Below are 21,542 nucleotides of genomic sequence, written 5' to 3' on the forward strand. Positions count from 1 at the left end.
CAGGTTGTGCCCTTGACTATTTTAAACTCATTATCTAATCATGCCAAGAGTGGCCTCCCTCCATGGATGAGCACTCAGGAACACCTGCCCCACAGAATTTACTAGACAGGAATAGCCCTCCAGCCCTTACCGGATGAGGTACCTCACTGCAGCGTCAAACTGAAGAAGCATAACCTCCCTTTGGAGCAGAAGGACCTGAGATACCAGAGTGGGGTCTTGGGGGCTCTGGAGGCTGTCAATCATTTTCTGCAGCTCTTGAAGTTCAGATCCTAGAAAACAGATGACATTTTAAGTCAAACAGATTGAAATACAGTCTACCCCAGCTACCCTGTGAACCATCATTTCACCTCCAAAGCTAACTTTTTACCTAAATCGACTTCTGTTTGTTTGTGAGTATACTAATTAAATATTTTGCAAGATCAGCAGAGCCTTATGTTCTAGAACCTAAGGCCTGATTTATCTTTTCTTCCTTCCTTCCTTCTTCCCTCCCTTGCATTGCTTTTCAGCAGAATAACATACTGCTGAAAGTAAGTTTCAAAGTATACAAGGCTATAGACTCTAAATAGATTGAAAAAGAGGAATTATAAGGAATGGGAAAGGTATAGGTCTCAGTAAATCTATTAGGGGCTTGAAATTATTATAAACAAGTGGTCATTTCTTACAGCCCTACCATTCAAATCAACTCTGGCATAGACTCATCCTGTCAATGGCTCGTGGATTAAGAAGACTCAGGACCATCCAAGGAGGCAAAAATATGTATACATATATGTATACACAAACATACATCCTTCTAGGAGATTCACGTCATTTCAGGAGTAGATGTGAGAGATCCTCAATAGGCTTATTTCTTGGACCCTTATCCTAAAGGATTTATATGTGTTTTGGATGGAAATTCAAGCTAGGGGCCTTTTGCAGTATTCAATACTGGTTTGAGGAACCTGGCCTGGGTCTAGATGGCTGTACTAGCATCTCTATTATCTCAGGAAATGAGCCACTCGGAATGGGAAAGCACAGAAAAAAAAATCATGTTCCTTAGGGAACATTGGTGGGGTGGGTGGGTGGGCCCTATTTCCAAGTCTACAGAATGTTGGCTGATGTGAAATGCTCATCAGCTCCCTGCAGAGACAGCAATAGTTTTCTACTTGAGAGGACATCCCTGCTATGCAAAGAGAAGAATTGTGGAAACTGGTCACCATCCCTGATTGCAGCCCAAAGTGAGACGGGAAACCTATGAAGCATTTCCAAAGTTACACTGTATAAACAGCTCACCCAGACTTGAGCAGCCTTGTACCCTAACTGGCCTGGTACTGGAACTCTTTCTATGTTTCCGGCATGGAAGGCAGGGGACTGAGAAAAGGGAGGCTGTCCATGAGAACCTGATCAGGGCAGAACCAGGTCTGAGAATGGTTGCCAATATTACTTGCAATATGGGCTCTTGACTTTAGAAAAGGATGAGCAGTCCAGATTTCATAACCATTTGATGTTTTACACATAACAGAAGAATGTTTGGGGGATATTTTTCCAACCACAAAAGAATTGGGGTCAATCAGTAGACTTTTTATGAATCCTTTATAAATCTGATGGTCATATCGGGCTGAAAAGAAACTTCCACCAGAAGAGGAGTCACAGGAAATTGTACAAGAACTCAAAGAATTTTGTGGTGGATAGGAGGAGGGGTAGTTGGTGAGCCTTATTTGTTCAAGGTCTAGTGTGCTTGGTCTACAAGCAATACACTCTGTCAGGCTATGCAGTAACCAGTAGAAAAAGTTTATAATCCCCTGCAATGACAATGAAAAAAGAATATAAAGTTGCACATACCCTGTGATTAAAGCTCTGTAAACTGTATTTTACAGTTCAAGGTCAGGAGGGGTGACCTCGTACAAGGTAAGGAGCAGCGGCTGCGCTTTGCTGGAGCAGCCGTGAAGAGATACCCCACATCCAAGGTGAGAGAAACCCAAGTAAGACGGTCGCTGTTGTGAGAGGGCATCAGAGGGCAGACATACTAAAACCATAATCACAGAAAACGAGCCAATCTGATCACAGGACCACAGCCGTGTCTAACTCAATGAAACTAAGCCATGCCATGTGGGGCCACCCAAGATGGACGGGTCATGGTGGAGAGGTTGGACAGAATGTGGTCCACTGGAGAAGGGAACGGTAAACCACTTCAGTATTCTTGCCTTGAGAACCCCACGAACAGTATGAAAAGGAAAAATGATAGGATACTGAAAGAGGAACTCCCCAGGTCAGTAGGTGCCCAATATGCTACTGGTGATCAGTGGAGAAATAACTCCAGATAGAATGAAGAGATGGAACCAAAGCAAAAACAACACCCAGTTGTGGATGTGACTGGTGATAGAAGCAAGGCCCGATACTGTAAAGAGCAATATTGCATAGGAACCTAGAATGCTAGGTCCATGAATCAAGGAAAATTGGAAGTGGTCAAACAGGAGATGGCAAGAGTAAATGTTGACATTTTAGGAATCAGCGAACTAAAATGGACAGGAATGGGTGAATTTAACTCAGATGACCATTATACCTACTACTGTGGGCAGGAACCCTTAAAAGAAATGGAGTAGCCATCATGGTCAACAATAGAGTCTGAAATGCAGTACTTGGATGCAATCTCAAAAAAGACAGAATGATCTCTGGTCGTTTCCAAGGCAAACCATTCAATATCACAGTAATCCAAGCCTATGCCCCGACCCGTAAGGCTGAAGAAGCTGAAGTTGAATGGCTCTATGAAGACCTACAAGACCTTTTAGAACTAACACCCAAAAAGATGTCCTTTTCATTATAGGGGACTGGAATGCAAAAGTAGGAAGTCGAGAAACACCTGGAGTAACAGGCAAATTTGGCCTGGGAGTACAGAATGAAGCAGGGCAAAGGCCAATAGACTTCTGCCAAGAGAATGCACTGGTCATAGCAAACACCCTCTTCCAACAACACAAGAGAAGACTCTACACATGGACATCACCAAATGGTCAACACCAAAATCAGATTGATTATATTCTTTGCAGCCAAAGATGGAGAAGCTCTATACAGTCAGCAAGAAGAAGACTGGGAGCTGACTGTGGCTCAGATCATGAACTCCTTATTGCCAAACTCAGACTGAAGTTGAAGAAAGTAGGGAAAACCACTAGACCATTCAGGTATGACTTAAATCAAATCCCTTATGATTATACAGTAGAAGTGAGAAATAGATTTAAGGGGCTAGATCTGATAGACAGAGTGCCTGAGGAACTATGGACGGAGGTTCGTGACACTGTACAGGAGACAGGGATCAAGATCATCCCCATGGAAAAGAAATGCAAAAAAGCAAAATGGCTGTCTGAGAAGGCATTACAAATAGCTGTGAAAAGAAGAGAAGCCAAAAGCAAAGGAGAAAAGGAAAGATATTCCCATTTGAATGGAGAGTTCCAAAGAATAGCAAGGAGAGATAAGAAAGCCTTCCTCAGTGATCGATGCAAAGAAATAGAGGAAAACAACAGAATGGGAAAGACTAGAGATCTCTTCAAGAAAATTAGAGATACCAAGGGAACATTTCATACAAAGATGGGCTCGATAAAGGACAGAATTGGTATGGACCTAACAGAAGCAGAAGATATTAAGAAGAGGTGGCAAGAATACACAGTAGTGAAGTCACTCAGTCATGTCTGACTCTTTGCGATCCCGTGGACTATAGCCTACCAGGTTCCTCTGTCCATGGGATTTTCCAGGCAAGAATACTGGAGTAGGTTGCCAATTCCTTCTCCAGAGAAGAACTGTACAAAAAAGATCTTCACGACCCAGATAATCACAATGGTGTGATCACTCACCAAGAGCCAGACATCCTGGAATGTGAAGTCAAGGGGACCTTAGAAAGCATCACTACAAACAAAGCTAGTGGAGGTGATGGAATTTCAGTTGAGTTGTTTCAAATCCTGAAAGATGATGCTGTGAAAGTGTTGCACTCAATATGCAAGCAAATTTGGAAAACTCAGCAGTGGCCACAGGACTGGAAAAGGTCAGTTTTCATTCCAATTCCTAAGAAAGGCAATCCCAAAGAATGCTCAAATTATCGCACAATTGCACTCATCTCACACGCTAGTAAAGTAATGCTCAAAATTTTCTAAGCCAGGCTTCAACAATACGTGAACTGAGAACTTCCAGATGTCCAAGCTGGTTTTAGAAAAGGCAGAGGAACCAGAGATCAAATTGCCAACATCCGCTGGATCATCCAAAAAGCAAGAGAGTTCCAGAAAAACATCTATTTCTGCTTTATTGACTATGCCAAAGCCTTTGACTGTGTAGATCACAATAAACTGTGGAAAATTCTGAAAGAGATGGGAATACCAGACCACCTGACCTGCCTCTTGAGAAACCTGTATGCAGGTCAGGAAGCAACACTTAGGACTGAACATGGAAAAACAGACTGGTTCCAAATAGGAAAAGGAGTACGTCAAGGCTGTATATTGTCACCCTGCTTGTTTAACTTACATGCAGAGTACATCATGAGAAACACTGGGCTGAAAGAAGCACAAGCTGGAATCAAGATTGCCAGGAGAAATATCAATAACCTCAGATACACAGATGACACCACCCTTATGGCAGAAAGTGAAGATGAACTAAAGAGCCTCTTGATGAAAGTGAAAGAGGAGAGTGAAAAAGTTGGCTTAAAGCTCCACATTCAGAAAACTAAGATCATGGCATCTGGTCCATCACTTCATGGGAAATAGATGGGGAAACAGTGGAAACAGTGTCAGACTTTTTTTTTGGGGGCTCCAAAGTCACTGCAGATGGTGATTGCAGCCATGAAATTAAAAGATGCCTACTCCTTGGAAGGAAAGTTATGACCAATCTAGATAGCATATTAAAAAGCAGAGACATTACTTTGCCAACAAAGTCCGTCTAGTCAAGGCTATGGTTTTTCCAGTGGTCATGTATAGATGTGAGAGTTGGACTGTGAAGAAAGCTGAGGGCTGAAGAATTGATGCTTTTGAACTGTGGTATTGGAGAAGACTCTTGAGAGTCCCTTGGACTGCAAGAAGATCGAACCAGTCCATCCTAAAGGAGATCAGTCCTGGGTGTTCATTGGAAGGACTGATGCTGAAGCTGAAACTCCAATACTTTGGCCACCTCATGTGAAGAATTGACTCATTGGAAAAGACCCTGATGCTGGGAGTGATTGGGGGCAGGAGGAGAAGGGGATGACAGAGGATGAGATGGTTGGATGGCATCACATACTTGATGGACATGAGTTTGAGTAGACTCCAGGAGTTGGTGATGGACAGGGAGGCCTGGCATGCTGTGATTCATGGGGTCGCAAAGAGTCAGACTTGACTGAGCAACTGAACTGAACTGAAAATGTATTTGAGCAAGGGTTAGAAGGAAGTAAAATTATTTCACTTGTTAGAATAGTTGGATTATGCGTGATTTTTCTCTTTTCATTATTTCCATTATTGTTTATAAAATGCTGTGTGTGCACTTTCACACGGTCACTTCCCAGCAAATCTGTTATGTGCTGGCAGCTGGCATTACATTAAAATACAGGTACAGAGGAGGGCCTACCTTTTCTCAGTTACACTCTGATAATGCTCCTCCTTTGGGCCTTTTTCTGTGGGGTTGCACTGCTCAGAGGGAGCAGGGATGGTGGGCACGGGCAGGGAAGGCAGCCTCTCCGGGAGGATGGGGCAGGTGGTTGCATGTGGTCGTGGAGGGGGGCGGTAGTGGGGGAAGGAGGAGACTCTCCACTAGGAAACAAATGAGGCTTTTCTGTGCCTTTCCACAGGAGGGTTCCGTGTGGGAAATCAGAAGGAGAAGCATCACGGTGGCCCAGCCTCCACGTGAATACTCAGAGCCAGTACCTTTTGTTCCTGAAACCCTAAATTCAGTGTGTAGTGTCTGGGTTGCTTTGGTCTCCTAATCCTTTATAAGGAAATCACAATGTAAACTCCCACATTCTGATTACATCCTCTGCTTCACACTGACTCCAAAGGGAGCTGCTGGCCTTCAGGGAAGGAGAGAATTTGGCCGGGTCCACAGAACCAGTCCACAGTGTCTAAGAGCTGCTTCTTCTGTCAAGTGGGAGGACCACAGCTGAAATTTGAAGTGTTTCTTTAAAAAAAATTTTTTTTAAGTACATAAGTCTACCTAAGTCCTTTTATCTAACTCCAAATAATTCTGAAATGGCTAAAGGGAGTTGGGTGGGTATATGATCAGATCCATCTCATCTTTTCACCTTAGTTCTCCTTGCCTCCTCTGGGAAGCAGGCCAGGAACTAAGCAGCCTGGCCTTTAAAAAAGATGATTATCTTACAGTGGAATTTTTTTTAGTTCAGTTTGCTCTTTATCTATTTTCAGCAAAGCAAAGTATGTAAAACTTTGTACATTCTCCCTGGAGCACAAATGTTTTTACTGGCAACATGACAACACATAGGTCTCTAATTGCACACCTCGGAAAGCCTGGACCCCCGGATATTTCAATGGTTTCCAGTTTAAAAGCATATAAATAGTAAGAAACCAATTTCCTTCATCCTCAATTCTAGGTCCTCAACAATTGGGCCTTATTTTGTACTATCCCTCAGTGTTGCACTGGTGGGTTCGTCCTTCTGGACTGGCCACGTGTAGTCCTGCCTGTTACCTTCACCAGCATCCTCTTTTCTTCCTCCTCCAGAACAAGCCCTCTTATTTTACTCCATTGATTCAAGTGGGGGTAGGTTCCCCCAGATCATCTCCACTGTGGGCTTCTCCCCTCCCAACTGCTTTAGAACTTCCTATGCAGGGACTTCTTCTGGAAACACAGCTCTGGCTCTTTCTCACCTCCATATAACACCTGTCTCCCCTTCTCAAGGTGGGGGTGGCATTTTTCCTGGCCTATCCTCCTTTCTTCTTTTCCTCAACTAACGTCCAGCTCTATACCCTCCCAACATGCAGCTCTACTGAGAGCATTTTAGTTTATTTTCTGAGTAAACCCCTTTTACAACAGTCCCCAGATTAGCAAAAGGAAAGGAGCTAAGAGTGTTTTGGAACTTCTGTAATTTTTTGGTGCTTATTGAAGACTTGCTAGTAGGCCTGCAGTAATTCTGAGCTTTCTCTGCTGGGGCAGCATCAATCCCATTCCTTCATGCTGGCTCTCCTCAGATACAGGCATCAGTTTTCCTCCTGGAACAAGTCAGAACCTCCCACAAACACTTCCTTGATGCACTGGCCAGAGAGGAATAGATTCAAATTATATCACATTTGTTTTAAGATCACTTTAAATAGGGATTGTACCTCATTGTTTTGGCTCTTCTCACACTTTAAAATCCTTGGCTACTATGTTATAATATATTGCTATCAATTAATTAATATTTACATGACTAATGACATAATTTGGATGGGAGTCAAATTATTAAAATAGTAAGACTAGTTTCACTGCTTCTGATAAACCCAGTTTACTAAGCATCCTCAGTGTCTTTATCTCATGTGTTTATCTGAGAAATTATGCTGAGTTGGAGTTCCTGGATTAGCAATGGGCATACAAAACTAAAAGCTCAATTGTTCTTACTAATAGGACTACCAACTAGGTCATTGTTAGCTACCTAAGGGCTGTCTGCAAGCTTTTGACAGTGAATACTTGGCTTTGACCTTGCCACACTAGTTCAGGAAGGCCAGGAGGGGAAAGCAAATGAAAGCAAACTAGTATTTAAAGGGTACTTGTACATCCTTCTAAACTTCTTCATATTCTAATCCGCAGAACCACCTTCTAAGACAGGTATCATCAGCCTTATTCTACAGATGACAACAGAGACCCAGAGAGTAAAGAGCCCAGCCTCCAGTAATCAAGTGACAGAGGCAGGGCAAAACCCCAGGCTCCCCAATTCTGACTTGGCATACTTCGTGGTTTAGCCAACAAATGTGGAATCAATCAGTTTGGAGACAGTATATGATGGAACTTTCCCTTTGCCATTCTGTCATTTATGAGGAAATATTTTAGTCCTGTCTTTCTGAGCATTCCTGGTGGCTCAGACAGTAAAGTGTCTGCCTGCAATGTGGGAGACCTGGATTCGATCCCTGGGTCAGGAAGATCCCCTGGAGAAGGAAATGGCAACCCACTTCAGTACTCTTGCCTGGAAAATCCCATGGAGGGAGGAGCCTAGCAGGCTACAGTCCATGGGATCACAAATAGTCAGACGTGACTGAGCGACTTCTCTATCTTTCTGAGCATTAAGGGCTTCACAGTAATTAATTAGATGGGGGAAATCTTTCCATAGTGTATACTGTATATGTATATCAAATATTACATTGTTCACTCAAATTTTATTCTTCAACTATGCCTCGATAAAGCTAAAAAAAAAAGCACATCATGGAATTTCAACTGAATATTGAAGGCAATTTTAATCACCTTTAATCACTTACCAATACCCTCAGTTCCTCCCCAGTCACCTCTCAGAGGGTTAGGACTCAGAGGAAATTCAAAACATGCTGGACAATTTCCAAGTTTAGCAAAACTGAAAAGGTAGGCCACAATGTCATGAAGAGGGGCTATGAGCTGCAGAGTTAGCTTTAAGGCTCTAAAAGCTGCCTGTGAGTAAAATCAATACAAAGAAATAAGTTTCAAGACATTTCTAAGGTGATACAAAAATATATGAGCATTGATTAGGGACAATATATTTAAGAATTTTTAAATAAACATTTTCACAGAATAATACATGATAATAGCTACAGGATAGTATCTGAAAAAGTGAACAACAAACTTTTCATGAACTCGGGTTATATATGTCTTTTGACAAGGTAACTCCTGCTAGGGAATTAAAACAATGTGTTTCTCTTTCTTTAAAGCCATTGGTGGCCAAAAACACATCAAAATATGATTGTATTACCAATGTCAACGAATTACAAAGTTCACAAATAAATTCCTAGCAGGGACTCATATTCAGACAACATTGCCCTGAGGGCTGTTATTTCTTCCTTCCTGTAAGGAAAACATAACTACTTGTCAACATAGTTTAAACACAAGACTAAAAAACAAACAATGAATCTTAAATATCAACATTCAGCAAAGGAAAAGAGAAAAATTATGACTTAACTGCAGAAAGTAGCAGCTTTATATTTTTTAAAAGCCCTAAAAAATTTTCATGGTGAATAAATGAAGCAAAGTGTAGTTCTATTTCTAATTTTTTGAGGAATCTCCACACTGTTTTCCATCATGACTTCACCAGTCGTCATTCCTACTAAGAGTGCACAAATGTTCCCTTTTCTCCACAGCCTCACCAACAGCTGTTCTCTTGTCTTTTATAGTAACAGCCATCCTAACAGGTGTGAGGTGATATCTTATCACAGTTTTGATTTGCATTTCCCTGATGGTTAGTGATGTTGAACACCTTTTCATTTATGTGTTGGTCATTGGTATGTCTCCTTCGGAAAAATGTCTATTTTGACCATTTTAAAATCAGATTATAGGTTTAAAATTTTTTTCTTTGTTTTGTTCTTGCTTTTGCTATTGAGTTATATGAGTTCCTGACATATTTTAGGTATATATAGCTTGCAAATATTTTCTCGCATTATGTAGGTTGCCTTCTCTGTCCATTGATTTGTTCCTTTGTCAGCAGAGGCTTTTTTAGTTTGATATTATCTCACTTGTTTATTTGTGCCCTTGTTACCTATGCTCTTGTTGTATCCAAAAAAATCATTGCCAAGACTGGTGTCAAAGAGTTTTTTTCCCGGTTTTCTACTAAGATTTTATAGTTTCCAGTCTTAACAGTTATCTTTAATGCACCTGAAGTTAATTTTTGTGATTGGTGTAAGACAGGGATCCAGTTTCATTCTGTTGCATGTAAGATTATCATATATGATCCAGCAAACCCACTTCTGGGGATATATCAAAGGAAATATATCAATATGTTAAGGAGATTATCTGCACTTCCATGTAGCATTACTCACAATAGCCAAGATATGGAAACAACCTGAGTGTCCAGTGTATGGATAAATAGATAAAGAAAACATCACACACACAAGCATACACACACACAGGAATATTATTCAGACATAAAAAAGAACTGCCATTTACAACAACATGGGTAAACTCGAATGACATTATGCTAAGTGAAGTAAGCCACAGAGAAAGACACACTATATGCTCTCACTCTTATGTGGCATCTAAAAATGAAGGTCAAACTTACAGAAAGGTAATTTCCCCCAGGGGATGGGGGAAATGGTGTGATGTGGTCAAGAGGTACAAACTATTTATAAGATAAATAAGTTCTGAGGATCTAATGTACAGCATGGTGACTATAGTTAATAACACTGTATTGTATACTTGAAATTATGTTAGAGTTGGATAAGCATTCTTACCTCCAAAAAACAAAAAAAGTAACTATGTGAGGTGATGAATGTATTAACTGTGGTAATCATTTTATAATGTATATCAAGTCATCAGCTGTACAATTTAAATATATACAATTTTATTTGTTAATTACACCTCAATAAGTATTAGATGGGAGAAGGAAATGGCAAGCCACTCCAGTATTCTTGCCTAGAGAATCCTGTGGACAGAGGAGCCTGATGGGCTGCTGTCCATAGGGTCACACAGAGTCGGACACAGCTGAAGCGACTTAGCATGCATGCATGCATTGGAGAAGGAAATGGCAACCCACTCCAGTGTTCTTGCCTGGAGAATCCCAGGGACAGAGGGGCCTGGTGGGCTGCCATCTATGGGGTCGCACAGAGTCAGACACGACTGAAGCGACTTAGCAGCAGCAGCAGCAAGTATTTGTTGCTCAGTCACGTCTGACTCTGCAACCCCACGGACTGTAGTAGCCCTCTGTCCATGGAATTCTCCAGGCAAGAATACTGGAGTGGCTTGCCAATCCCTTCTCCAGGGGATCTTCCTGACCCAGGGACTGAACCAGGATCTCCTGCATTTCAGGCAGATTCTTTACCATCTGAGCCACCAGGGAAGCCCCACACCTCAAAAAAGTTGGGGGGGGGGTGGGCGGGAGAAAGGGTGAGAAACCTAGATTGCTAAACAGGTTTTCACTTAAAAAGAAAAATCAGAATGTTTGCAAATTGCCATTTTCAAAACTGCATTTTATTTAGTTAATACTTGAATGCATTATGTATTTCTATATCTATTCTTTTTTTTTTAATATATCTATTCTTTTTAATGGTTACCCTTTATCAGTAAATGAGACATTTAGACGAACTCCTCAAAAAACAGGAACCAGCTAATTACTGTGATTAAGTGTGAGCTCAGCTTCAACACATCAGGGTGGGGTTTTCTTGGCGCTGGGGAGGAAATTAAGGATTAATAAGGAGTCTCAGAAGCTCCATTAGTGTTCAGTAATGACCACGGAGAAGGAGGACGATGAAATAACGAGGCACAAGGGAAATTATAATAAAGCAAGCAAAAATATGAGAAGCTGAGAGATTTCAGCTATTAAATGTTCCTGGGAAAAAAAACCCAACAAGAGATATTCTCTGAAACTGACATGTTTAACTGGGGGACATAAAAACAGCCAGTTTCCATTCTGGCACACATAAAAAAATACAAACCTTTTCTGGCAGAGTTTTGAACATAACCAGCACTTCAGAAGGATGGGGTATGAACCATAAGTTGAGGAAGACTTTCCCATCAGCAGACAGCAAACGCCGTGGCCGGGGCTGAAAACTCCTGCGGTGTGAGAAGAGATTTCCAGTAGCACAGTGTTTCTCTCTCTAAAGGGGGCTCCCAGTGTGAACTATTTATACCTCCACCCTCCAGCCGCAGTGCCAGAGCCCGCACTGCGGTGACACACACACCCAGTGTCTAAACCCGAGGGCAGCAGGACTCCTTTTCAGGCAGCTCACAAGGGGACACAGTTATAAATAACTCACCGGGAGAAGAGCAGTTGGGCTGGTTTTAGCCTCAGCTGTGTTGGGAGGAAAGCGTGGGCACAGACGCAGGGAAAGGTGTGATAGGAAAGGAAGCAGAGACGGCATGAATTAGGTGCTGACACCATACTGGGGGTGACAATTTTCTCACCTAATTTTTATGACAAACTTGGGACGTTCCAATGCTGTTCTTGGTTCATAGAGGAGAAAACGGAGGCCCTACCAGGTTAGAGATGAGATGGTTGGATGGCATCACCAACTCAATGGACATGAGTTTGAGTAAACTCCTCGAGTTGGTGATGCCATCCAACCATCTCATCCTCTAACCTGGTAGGGCCTCCATTTTCTCCTCTATGAACCAGGAACAGCATAGGAACTGTTTTGATTGAGCATCACCAACTCAGTGGACATGAGTTTGAGTAAACTCCTGGAGTTGGTGATGGACAGGGAGGCCTGGCGTGCTGCAGTCCATGGGGTCGCAAAAAGTTGGACACGACTGAGCGACTGAACTGACTGACTGACTGACCAGGTTACAAAGGTCTTGCTTAACCAACTCGTTAGAGAAGTTGAGATTTAAGCACAGATGTGTCCAGTTCTAGAATTCAGGCTCTGGAGACCAACCTCTGTTTTCCTTCCTTCCCCACCAGATTCCTGTCAAGGTCTCCCTCCTCCTTCCTATATTGTGCTAAGCCTCTTCAGCTGTGTCAGACTCTTTGAGACCCCATGGACTGTAGCCTGCCAGGCTCCAGTGTCCATGGGATTCTCCAGGCAAGAATGCTGGGCTGGGTTGTCATGCCCTCTTCCAGGGGATCTTCCCAACCCAGGGATCAAATCCACATCTCTTAAGTCTCCTGCATTGGCAAGAGGGTTCTTTACCACTAGCTGCCACCTGGGAAGCCCCTCTTCAAATATTGGGTTGGCCAAAAAGTTGGTTCAGGTTTCCCCATAAGATGTTACAAAAACTTGAATGAAGCTTTTGGCCAACTCAATACTTTATCATTTCTTAGGCACTAGTATAGCAGTTTTTTTGTTACCAACATAATTCATATATGTCTGGATTAAGGATTCACACAAGCCCAGTTGCCTACTGTCTTGCCTGGGGTATAGAACATGGCCAGCTCCTCTGAAGCCCTACAGTTCCTCAGTCCCAACCTGCTCCACCTTGGCTGGCAGTGACTCAGACCACCTCAGTCCAAAAGGGCAAGAACTGAACTCCTCACCCCCATCCCCACCCTGATCCTGGGCTTCGTCCTGTGTTAAGAGAACCATAACCTCCAAGTCCTCAAAACCAGAATCCAGGGGTTTTAGATGCTTCCTTCTTTACCCCTCAGGTCCTATTGACCCCACAGCTCTCTTCTGCACAGTTTCCATTCACACTCCTTGTCTATAGCAAGGACTCTCAATGGGAGGGTTTCACCTTCTAGAGAGCATTTTGGAAATCATTGGGCCAGTTTTTGATTGTCATTATTTCTGGGTCCTTAGGAGAGATTCAGATGACTCATTTCATTTCCTAAAATAAAATGTAATTCATTTTAACTGAGATCTAATGTTTTCCATATCAAACATTCTGAATATGAAACCTAAAATTTTTAAAACACTGCTTGGGTTAGTCTCAAGCCTCAGGGTTTTAATTAGGTGATTTGAAGTTCAGAAACAAAGTATGGTGGTGTTAGCTTGGAGAACTCTTATTTCAGCCACCAAAAGTCAGACTATCCTGTCCTGGAGCAGATCAAAACCAGGTTAATCTGGTTTTGTTCCTATCTCTGAAATTTACTCAAAGGTGCTCCAAAGAAACACTGACAATCAACAAGGAGCACAGCCAATCACGTGAACTACACTCCCACTAGCACATTCAATTCTTTATTTCTTTGTAGTTACAGCCCATCTAGCAAAACCCCAACTCTGGATCCCTCTAGCTAGTCTGCTTTCTGCTTCTAGGCACATGTTGCTGAGCACAGCTGGAGGAAATCACACTGCTAATTTTATTGATGCAACAAATAAATGGCTTCCAGTCTGAGCTGTGTCACGCCAGGAAAAACTGGTTTCCTTTCCTTTGATCAGCTCTCATGTCCATTTCCTTTTTTCAGTAACTCCAAATCTTCCTTAAGCCTCATACCAGATTCCTAGCAGCAGATGATGACATGGTCTATTATTTCATAATTGAATCAAAGGGTCTGGAACTGCCTCCACTTCCTGAGGGCTCATTTTCCCCCCTCCCCATCCTCTCTTTCAAGCCAAGGTCCAAGGCAGAGGTACACACCCAGGGTATGAAGTGAAGATAGGCTCTGCCCTCAAGGATCTTACATTCCGGAGGCAGCTAGACCTGCAAGCATGATGCTGTGATGGATGTGTGGAGGAATGGAAGTATGTGAAAGTGAATAATATCTAGAATAAGAAGAGTCTGAGATTTGTTGGGAGACCAAGGGAAGAAATTCATAGCTGGTGCCTCTGAGCTGTGATTCATTATCTCCCCTTCCACATCTGTCCTCTTAATGGCATGACCATTCTTTTTTCCCCCCATTAAAAAAATGTGATAAAACATACATAACATAAAATTTACCATTTTAACTGTTTTTAAGTGCACATTTCAGTGGCATTAAGTACATTTACACTGTTGTGCAACCTACCACCATTTATCTCCAGAAAAAAATTTTTTTCCATCTTCCAAAATTGAAATTCTGTATCCATTAAACAACAGCAAGACTACCATCTTTTTATTCACAAGCCAGAGGGACTCTGGGTAACATCCTAGATTCCTCTTCCTTCTCCTCATTCAGCTCTGCATTAAATCCAGCACCTAGCTGATTTAACTTCACTAAACATCTCCTGTCTGTGCAGTTTGAGTAGGTTCCTAAATGGTCACCAACAATCATCTTGCCCCCCTTCTCCCTGTTTGAAAGTGAAAGTGAAAGTTACTCAGTCATGTTCAACTCTTTGCAAGCCCATGGACTGTAGCCCGCCAGGCTCCACTGTCCACGGAATTCTCCAGGCAAGAATACCACAGTGGGTTGCCATTTCCATCTCCAGAGGATCTTCCTGACACAGGGATTGAACCTAGGTCTCCTGCATTGCAGGCAGATGCTTTGCCATCTGAGCTACCAAGGAAGCCTGTTTGTTGAAGGCCAAAGAGCAGACTTCTGGATCTTGCCCTTTGCACTATCCATTCTGCTTCCCCAACTCATCCTCATATACCCGGGAACAGGAGCCACTGGGAGGTCCACACGACTGTCTCATGTCATGAGGTATGCTGTCTCATATCTACGTGGGGCTCCCAGTTTGAACTGAATTTCTTTCCCTGTCCACCTGAAACACTAGTCTTTTCAAGACCCAGGTTAAGTGTACTCCCTTCCCTGAAGCCCACCTAGTTCTTCATCCCCACCTCCCTGATCCTTCAGATAATACTGAATATTTCTTGGTTCTTTCGTTATACTTTAATTTTATTCTTTATCACAACATTTGGTCATTGTCTATTTCCTCTTGCCTGAAGGGCAAGAACCATATTTAATTCACTGCTATACAGCTCTTGGCATCAAGGCTACCATGTACCATTGTTCAGTTTGTGTCCTGAGGCAACCAGCAGTAGCTAAAATCCAGTCTATACTTGACTTGCCAAACTCTGCACCCTGGCCTGGGACTACCCCTGCAAAAAGGAAACAGTACTTTCTTATAATCCTCATAAAGCAGCTGTGTGGGAGAGTGGTGGGTCTGCCTGTCACACAGTAAGGGCTTGAGTATTAGTGTCCTCTCTCTTTGTCCCTTCTTCAATCACCCATCAGCCAACACCACTACTCCTTGCTCCTGGGAGTATGGCCAAGTGTCAGCCTAGTCTCCAGACTCCAGTCTCCCCTAGAGCCATGAAGGGCACAGAGCCCTCATGAGGCATCCATCTTTGGAGGAGAGCTTCCCCTGGCCCCTTTTCTATTTAGGTTCTGGTTCAGAGGCAGGGTGTCTCTGCTAAAACTAAACACTATGTTTCAGCCCTTTAAGGATTAAGTAGTGTCTTAGACTTTTAAACCTATAGAATTTATGGGACTCTTCTAGTCAAGGAGATGGCCAATACAAGCAGGGAGGCCTCCTTTCTTCCTTTCCTTGACCATGGTCATTGTCAATCAATCACAACAATCTCACAAGCTTGGGGTGTCTTAGAATCCTTAGCAGGACACTAATACATTGTTGAATCAACATTTAATATAAAATATTTATTCTTAATATAACCCAACTCCTTATTTTAGGAATAAGGCAAGGACCTCTATCCATGACCCTCATTCCTCAACTCCGTCCCTTCATCTTTAGCTAATCTTGACCAGAGTCAATGACATATTTACCTTTGCAACTCCAATATTCATAGCAAAGTGCTTGATACTAAGTAAGCACTGAACAAACAATGGTTGAATAATCCATGAATGATAAGGGAGCAAAAGAGTGGTCTGATACAAGCGGTCTTTCAATTCCCTTCTATCTTTCTGTTCTGTGGTCATATTTATTAAGTATTAACCTTACTCAGCACTAAACTCTCTGCCATGCCATAAGGGAAAGAGTAAGGAGGGAGTCAACTTTACCCTATAGGGTGTTTCTGCTTGCTCTTGGAGTCTATGTAACTATGTAACACCCCCTTCTTTTCCTTAAAGGAAATGTGGTCACTTACAACAAACGTATGCCAACTCCTCCATCCAAGTGAGTGAACTCTAGGTAGGCTGAATTAAGAACATTTGGAAAACTGGACAAGGCATGCTAAGAAAGTATAGAAGCAGCTCCACTCTTATCAGTTAATATCTATCTATCTATGTATCTACATATGTATGCATGTATGTATCTATCTATATATCAGAGAAGTACAGGACATTGATTTACCCAAAGCACTGAAGTTTAGTTTTTTCCTGAATATTTCTTCTACTTCACTGAGTAAAATACTCAAAGCCACAACAGTTCTAGACTATGTCTACTTATTTGTTTGCTTATTTTAGATTTTGGCTTATGTAAAAGGGTGTGACTGATGAAAATTTCTGGGTACTCCAGGGCAAAACAAAACTTCATAGATTGAAAAAGCAATCATACAGCTCATAAACAAAGAACTCCCTCTGTATTCAAATACAAAGATACTCTTATTCTTAGAGTATTAACTCTTTCTTTTGCCCTTCTGGACAGAAGATCAAGGTTAAATACCAAACTTAATAAACCTCTCCCCTGGGAGGAGTGGGGGAGAGGATGGGGGAATAACAAGCTTGAAAGAAAATTCCACACCTAGGGTCATTCTTGAGGCCATCATTGGAGTCCCTCAACCCCTTCTTTTCTTGTCGTTGTCCCACCATGAAAAAAGTATCTCTGATGGTAGGGAAATCGTCCAGTAGGGCTCTCAGGCTGTTGCAGTATGCTATGATCTGCCCCCGAAGAGCATAGTGAGACATATGTTGGTTGAACCTGAAAAGTCAGAAGAAGAGATAACGTGCAGAGGTGAATTCAAGTTGTTCAGTCTCTCATAGAAGTTCGAGGATCCAACTCCCTGGAGACTTTTCAAAGAGAATAGAGGACTTCTGTCAGGAAGAAACTTCTGACTTGGTCAGATTGCTATTGCCTGAACACACAGGCATGAACCTCTTCCAAGTGCCTCTTATCTGTCATTTCTGATGCTGCTTCCTCTGTGTGTCAGAGGACAGTTCAATTTGCTTTCATCCAGGAAACATTACTATGAAAAAGATAGTGGAGGTGATGGAATTCCAGCTGAGCTATTTCAAATTCTAAAAGATGATGCTGTTAAAATGCTGCATTCAATATGACAGCAAATTTGGAAAGCTCAGCAGTGGCCACAGGACTGGAAAAGGTCAATTTTCACTCCAATCCCAAAGAAGGGCAATGCCAAAGAATGTTCAAACTACCCCACAATTGCGCCACATGCTAGCAAAATAATGCTCAAAATCCTTCAAGCTAGGCTTTAACAGTATGTGAACCAAGAACTTCCAGATGTACAGACTGGATTAAGGAAAGGCAGAGGAACCAGAGATCAACTTGTTGACATTAACTAGATCATAGAAAAAGCAAGGGGATTCCAGAAAGACATCTACTTCAGCTTCATTGACTACACTAAAGCCTTTGACTGTGTGGATCACAACAAGCTGTGGGAAATTCTTAAAGAGATGGGAACACCAAACTACCTTACCTGCCTCCTGAGAAACCTGTATGCAGGTCAAGAAGCACCAGTTAGAACCAGACATGGAACAACAGACTGGCTCAAAACTGGGAAAGGAGTACGTCAAGGCTGTATATTGTCACTCTGCTTATTTAACTTATGTGCAGAGTACATCATGAGAAATGCCGGGTTGAATGAGGCTCAAGCTGGAATCAAGACTGCTGGGAGAAATATCAATAACCTCAGATATGCAGATGATACCACCTTAATGGCAGAAAGCAAAGGAACTAAAGAGCCTCTTGATGAAGGTGTAAGAAGAGAGTGAAAAAGCTGGCTTAAAGCCTAACATTAAAAAAACTAAGATCATGGCATTCGGTCCCATCACTTCATGGCAAATACATGGGGAAACAGTGGAAACAGTGACAGACAATTTTCTTGGGCTCCAAAGTCACTGCAGATGGTGACTGCAGCCATGAAATTAAAAGATGCTTGCTCCTTGAAAGAAAAGCTATGACCAACCCAGACAGCATACTAAAAAGCAGAGATATCACTTTACTGACAAAGGTCTGTCTAGTCAAAACTATGGTTTTTCCAGTAGTCATATGTGGATGCAAGAGTTGGATATAAAGAGGGATGAGTGCGGAAGAATTGATGCTTTTGAATTGTGGTATTGGAGAAGACTCTTGAGAGTCCCTTGGACAGTATGGAGATCAATCCAGTCAATCCAAAAGGAAAGCAACTCTGAATATTAATTGGAAGGACTGATGCTGAAGCTGAAACTTCAATCCTTTGGCTACTTGATGCAAAGAGCTGACTCACTGGAAAAGACCCTGATGCTGGGAAAGACTGAGGGCAGGAGTAGACAGGGACGACAGAAGATGAGGTGGTTGGATGGCATCACCGACTAAATGGACATGAGTTTAAGTAAACTCTGGGAGATGGTGAAGGACAGGGAAGCTTGGTGAAGGACTGTGCTGCAGTCCATAGGATTGCAAAGAGTTGGACATAGTGTCTGAACAACAACAATAGGACTGTTAAATAGGCTTATTTAAACACAAACCAGCTAACTAATTGTCCAGATTTCTATATAATACTGCTGTTTATTGAGTTCAGAGTCAGAAATCAGATTGTATAGTTTACATATATTATACTCACTTCTGGCAATATTCAACTATAACATCTCTCTTGACTTTCCCAATTTCATCCTGTGATAAAAGAGAATGACAGTTTTCCTATTAGACAATTGGCTGTAATAATTCCCCAAGCTAATACATGTGCACAAACTTATAGCCAACTTAAAGTGGGAGAAGGTCACACAGTTGAGATGTTCTTTCTGAAGGTCAACCTATTGGGAGGTACTCCCACTATGGGTCTTTTCTACTCCTGCACATCTTGTGAGCACACCAAGAATTCAACGCCCTGATCATTCTTTACCTGAACCATTTCTCAGGGTTATGTTCGAAGAGAGCAGTCTGGAGGGATGAGGTATTGTCTCCCTCCATGAAATAGAGCAAGTTTGCTATAATAGAGGTAGATGCCTAAACTCAATATTCTTCAACTGCGACACAAAACTGTGTACAACCTCGGCTCCTCCATGTTGCCCCTGTGGGACTTGGGAGGCAGAGAAATGACACAAACATGAGGCTCATGACGCTGGCTCTGCTGTGAGTAACAAAGTTCTTTTTCTCTGACCTAAGAGTCTAACATTCGCTGTCAGCATCCTCAGAGAAGTAACAGGCTACCTTCTTAGCTTATAAGTAGGCTAAAATCCCAGACCTTGAGAAAACTGACAATGATCTTGCCTGAATCCTTTCTAATCTGATAGACACTGGATATTACTGAAGGGCAGTTAATGAGCTAATACATTTTCACTTGGTCAGTATTTTTTTTAATATTATAAAGAGTAATTTATGTATCAAAGTAATTTACTTAAGTACTCATCAGAAGGAGTCGTTTGCCCACATCATTGCTGAGCAGTAATCTAGAAGGCCTAGCTTCCATCACAATCAATTTGTAGAACTGGATTAGGTAAATTGAAGTCCTTCCTTTTCAATCATAAAAGAACAAAGCCTAGAGATGATAAACCTCGTCATTTCATTCCCAAATAACTATATATTAGCCTAAGGACTTCCTCATCAAAAAAGTAATGAATAATGAAATAATATTCATAAAATTAAGCAGCACTTTTAATTGACTAAAGGTTTAAATTTTATGGAGAAGGAAATGGCAACCCAAAGGTTGCTGTCGCTGCTGCTAAGTCACTTCAGTCGTGTCCGACTCTCTGCGACCCCATGGACTTCAGCCTACCAGGCTCCTCTGCCCATGGGATCCTCCAGGCAAGAGCACTGGAGTGGGTTGCCATTGCCTTCTCCGGTACCCACAGGTTAGGTTAGTATAAAACCATTAAATAGAAACATGGTCGTAGTGTCCGAAAAACATAGTGGTTATATCACCAACCTAACAGGTGAATTCTAGATGGCAAATGCCCTTGCTCACCTTGTCTAAACCCCCTAAGTACCTGTGGGTCACTGAGGAACCACCAGATGTTTCCAAGTAGGTACTGAAATTCTTTGTTTAGAAAGTGGCAAAGCAATACGTGCCCTTGGAAAAATGTACATATTTTTAAAATTAGACTGCAATTAGCTTGATTTCCTTCCTTTCTATTTCTTATTGAACTTTTCCAGTTCTTTATATTTTCAATGGTTTTATCCAAATAGGCTGAAAGCAACAGGTTCCAAGTTAAGGATTTCTTACTTGCTCAAATGTAAAAGATGATGAGATCTTTAGGGAGCCCTTCTTACTATACTCACAAGGTTTTTCATTCTGTCAGCCATGGCTTGTTTCCTGAGGAGGAAGGCATTCAGCATCATGTCCCGCAGCCCCACCTTTTCTAGTTGAATAGACACGAAAGCTTCCGGAGCCCTGACAAGTGAACAGAGGCATGTGAGTCCAAGGCAGGAGACGAGTGCACACAGAACCAGAAGACAACTTGAGGTTCTCTGACTGACAGGAGCACCCGGGGATGCAAACTAGGCACTGCGGCAGGAGAGCAGGTAGCTCTGCCTCTGTGGTCCTCACTTGCTCCAGGTGTTTCACTGTTGTTCACGGGGCATGCTGCTGTGTCACCATCCTTCTTGGGGACCACACTGTCCCTAGAGCATGCACCAGCAGTCCGTCCCCACTCCCAGACTTCATAGCCTGGCCCAGTGTTTGTACTCCCAGTGTCCCTTTGTGCCTTCCTGGTCTGAACTGTAGGGGTCCCTGGACTGATGTGGCCTTGTAAGGTTCCTCTTGACTAGACACATTGGTCTTAATTCTCCCATCCACACACTGGAAATGTGGATTTAGGACACTTGAACTCTGGCCATGTGTCAGATTAATGGCATCTTGAGGAGTAGAGAAGATTTGCCTGTCATTTTCTTTTTCATTCTAAATTTGCCAGGATTAGACTAGAGTGTCATTGGTATGCCTTAGTTATTCAGAGTATTTGTAATTATTACAGAATACAAATCTCTTTCTTTGTCACAGTGAGAAGAGATCAGGATATAACAGGATGTCCCTAGTTTATAGATACATATCTGTAGAGG

The 21,542-nt window shown here is 42.2% G+C and overlaps 1 protein-coding gene across 1 annotated transcript in view; it reads right to left on the reverse strand.

Moving 5' to 3' along the window:
- CCDC162 (uncharacterized) overlaps positions 1-21,542 on the reverse strand; it is a 150,019-nt gene that overhangs the window by 52,052 nt on the left and 76,425 nt on the right. The window contains exons 22-27 of the mRNA XM_020876610.2: positions 20,766-20,877; positions 19,111-19,160; positions 17,073-17,249; positions 11,514-11,631; positions 8,379-8,544; positions 131-269 (exon numbers count right to left, since the gene is read on the reverse strand). Of these exons, the coding sequence (XP_020732269.2) occupies positions 131-269; positions 8,379-8,544; positions 11,514-11,631; positions 17,073-17,249; positions 19,111-19,160; positions 20,766-20,877 (762 nt within the window). The remainder of the gene's footprint in view (positions 1-130; positions 270-8,378; positions 8,545-11,513; positions 11,632-17,072; positions 17,250-19,110; positions 19,161-20,765; positions 20,878-21,542) is intronic.

Source organism: Odocoileus virginianus, chromosome 19 (assembly GCF_023699985.2).
Source record: "Odocoileus virginianus isolate 20LAN1187 ecotype Illinois chromosome 19, Ovbor_1.2, whole genome shotgun sequence".
Taxonomy (NCBI): domain Eukaryota; kingdom Metazoa; phylum Chordata; class Mammalia; order Artiodactyla; family Cervidae; genus Odocoileus; species Odocoileus virginianus.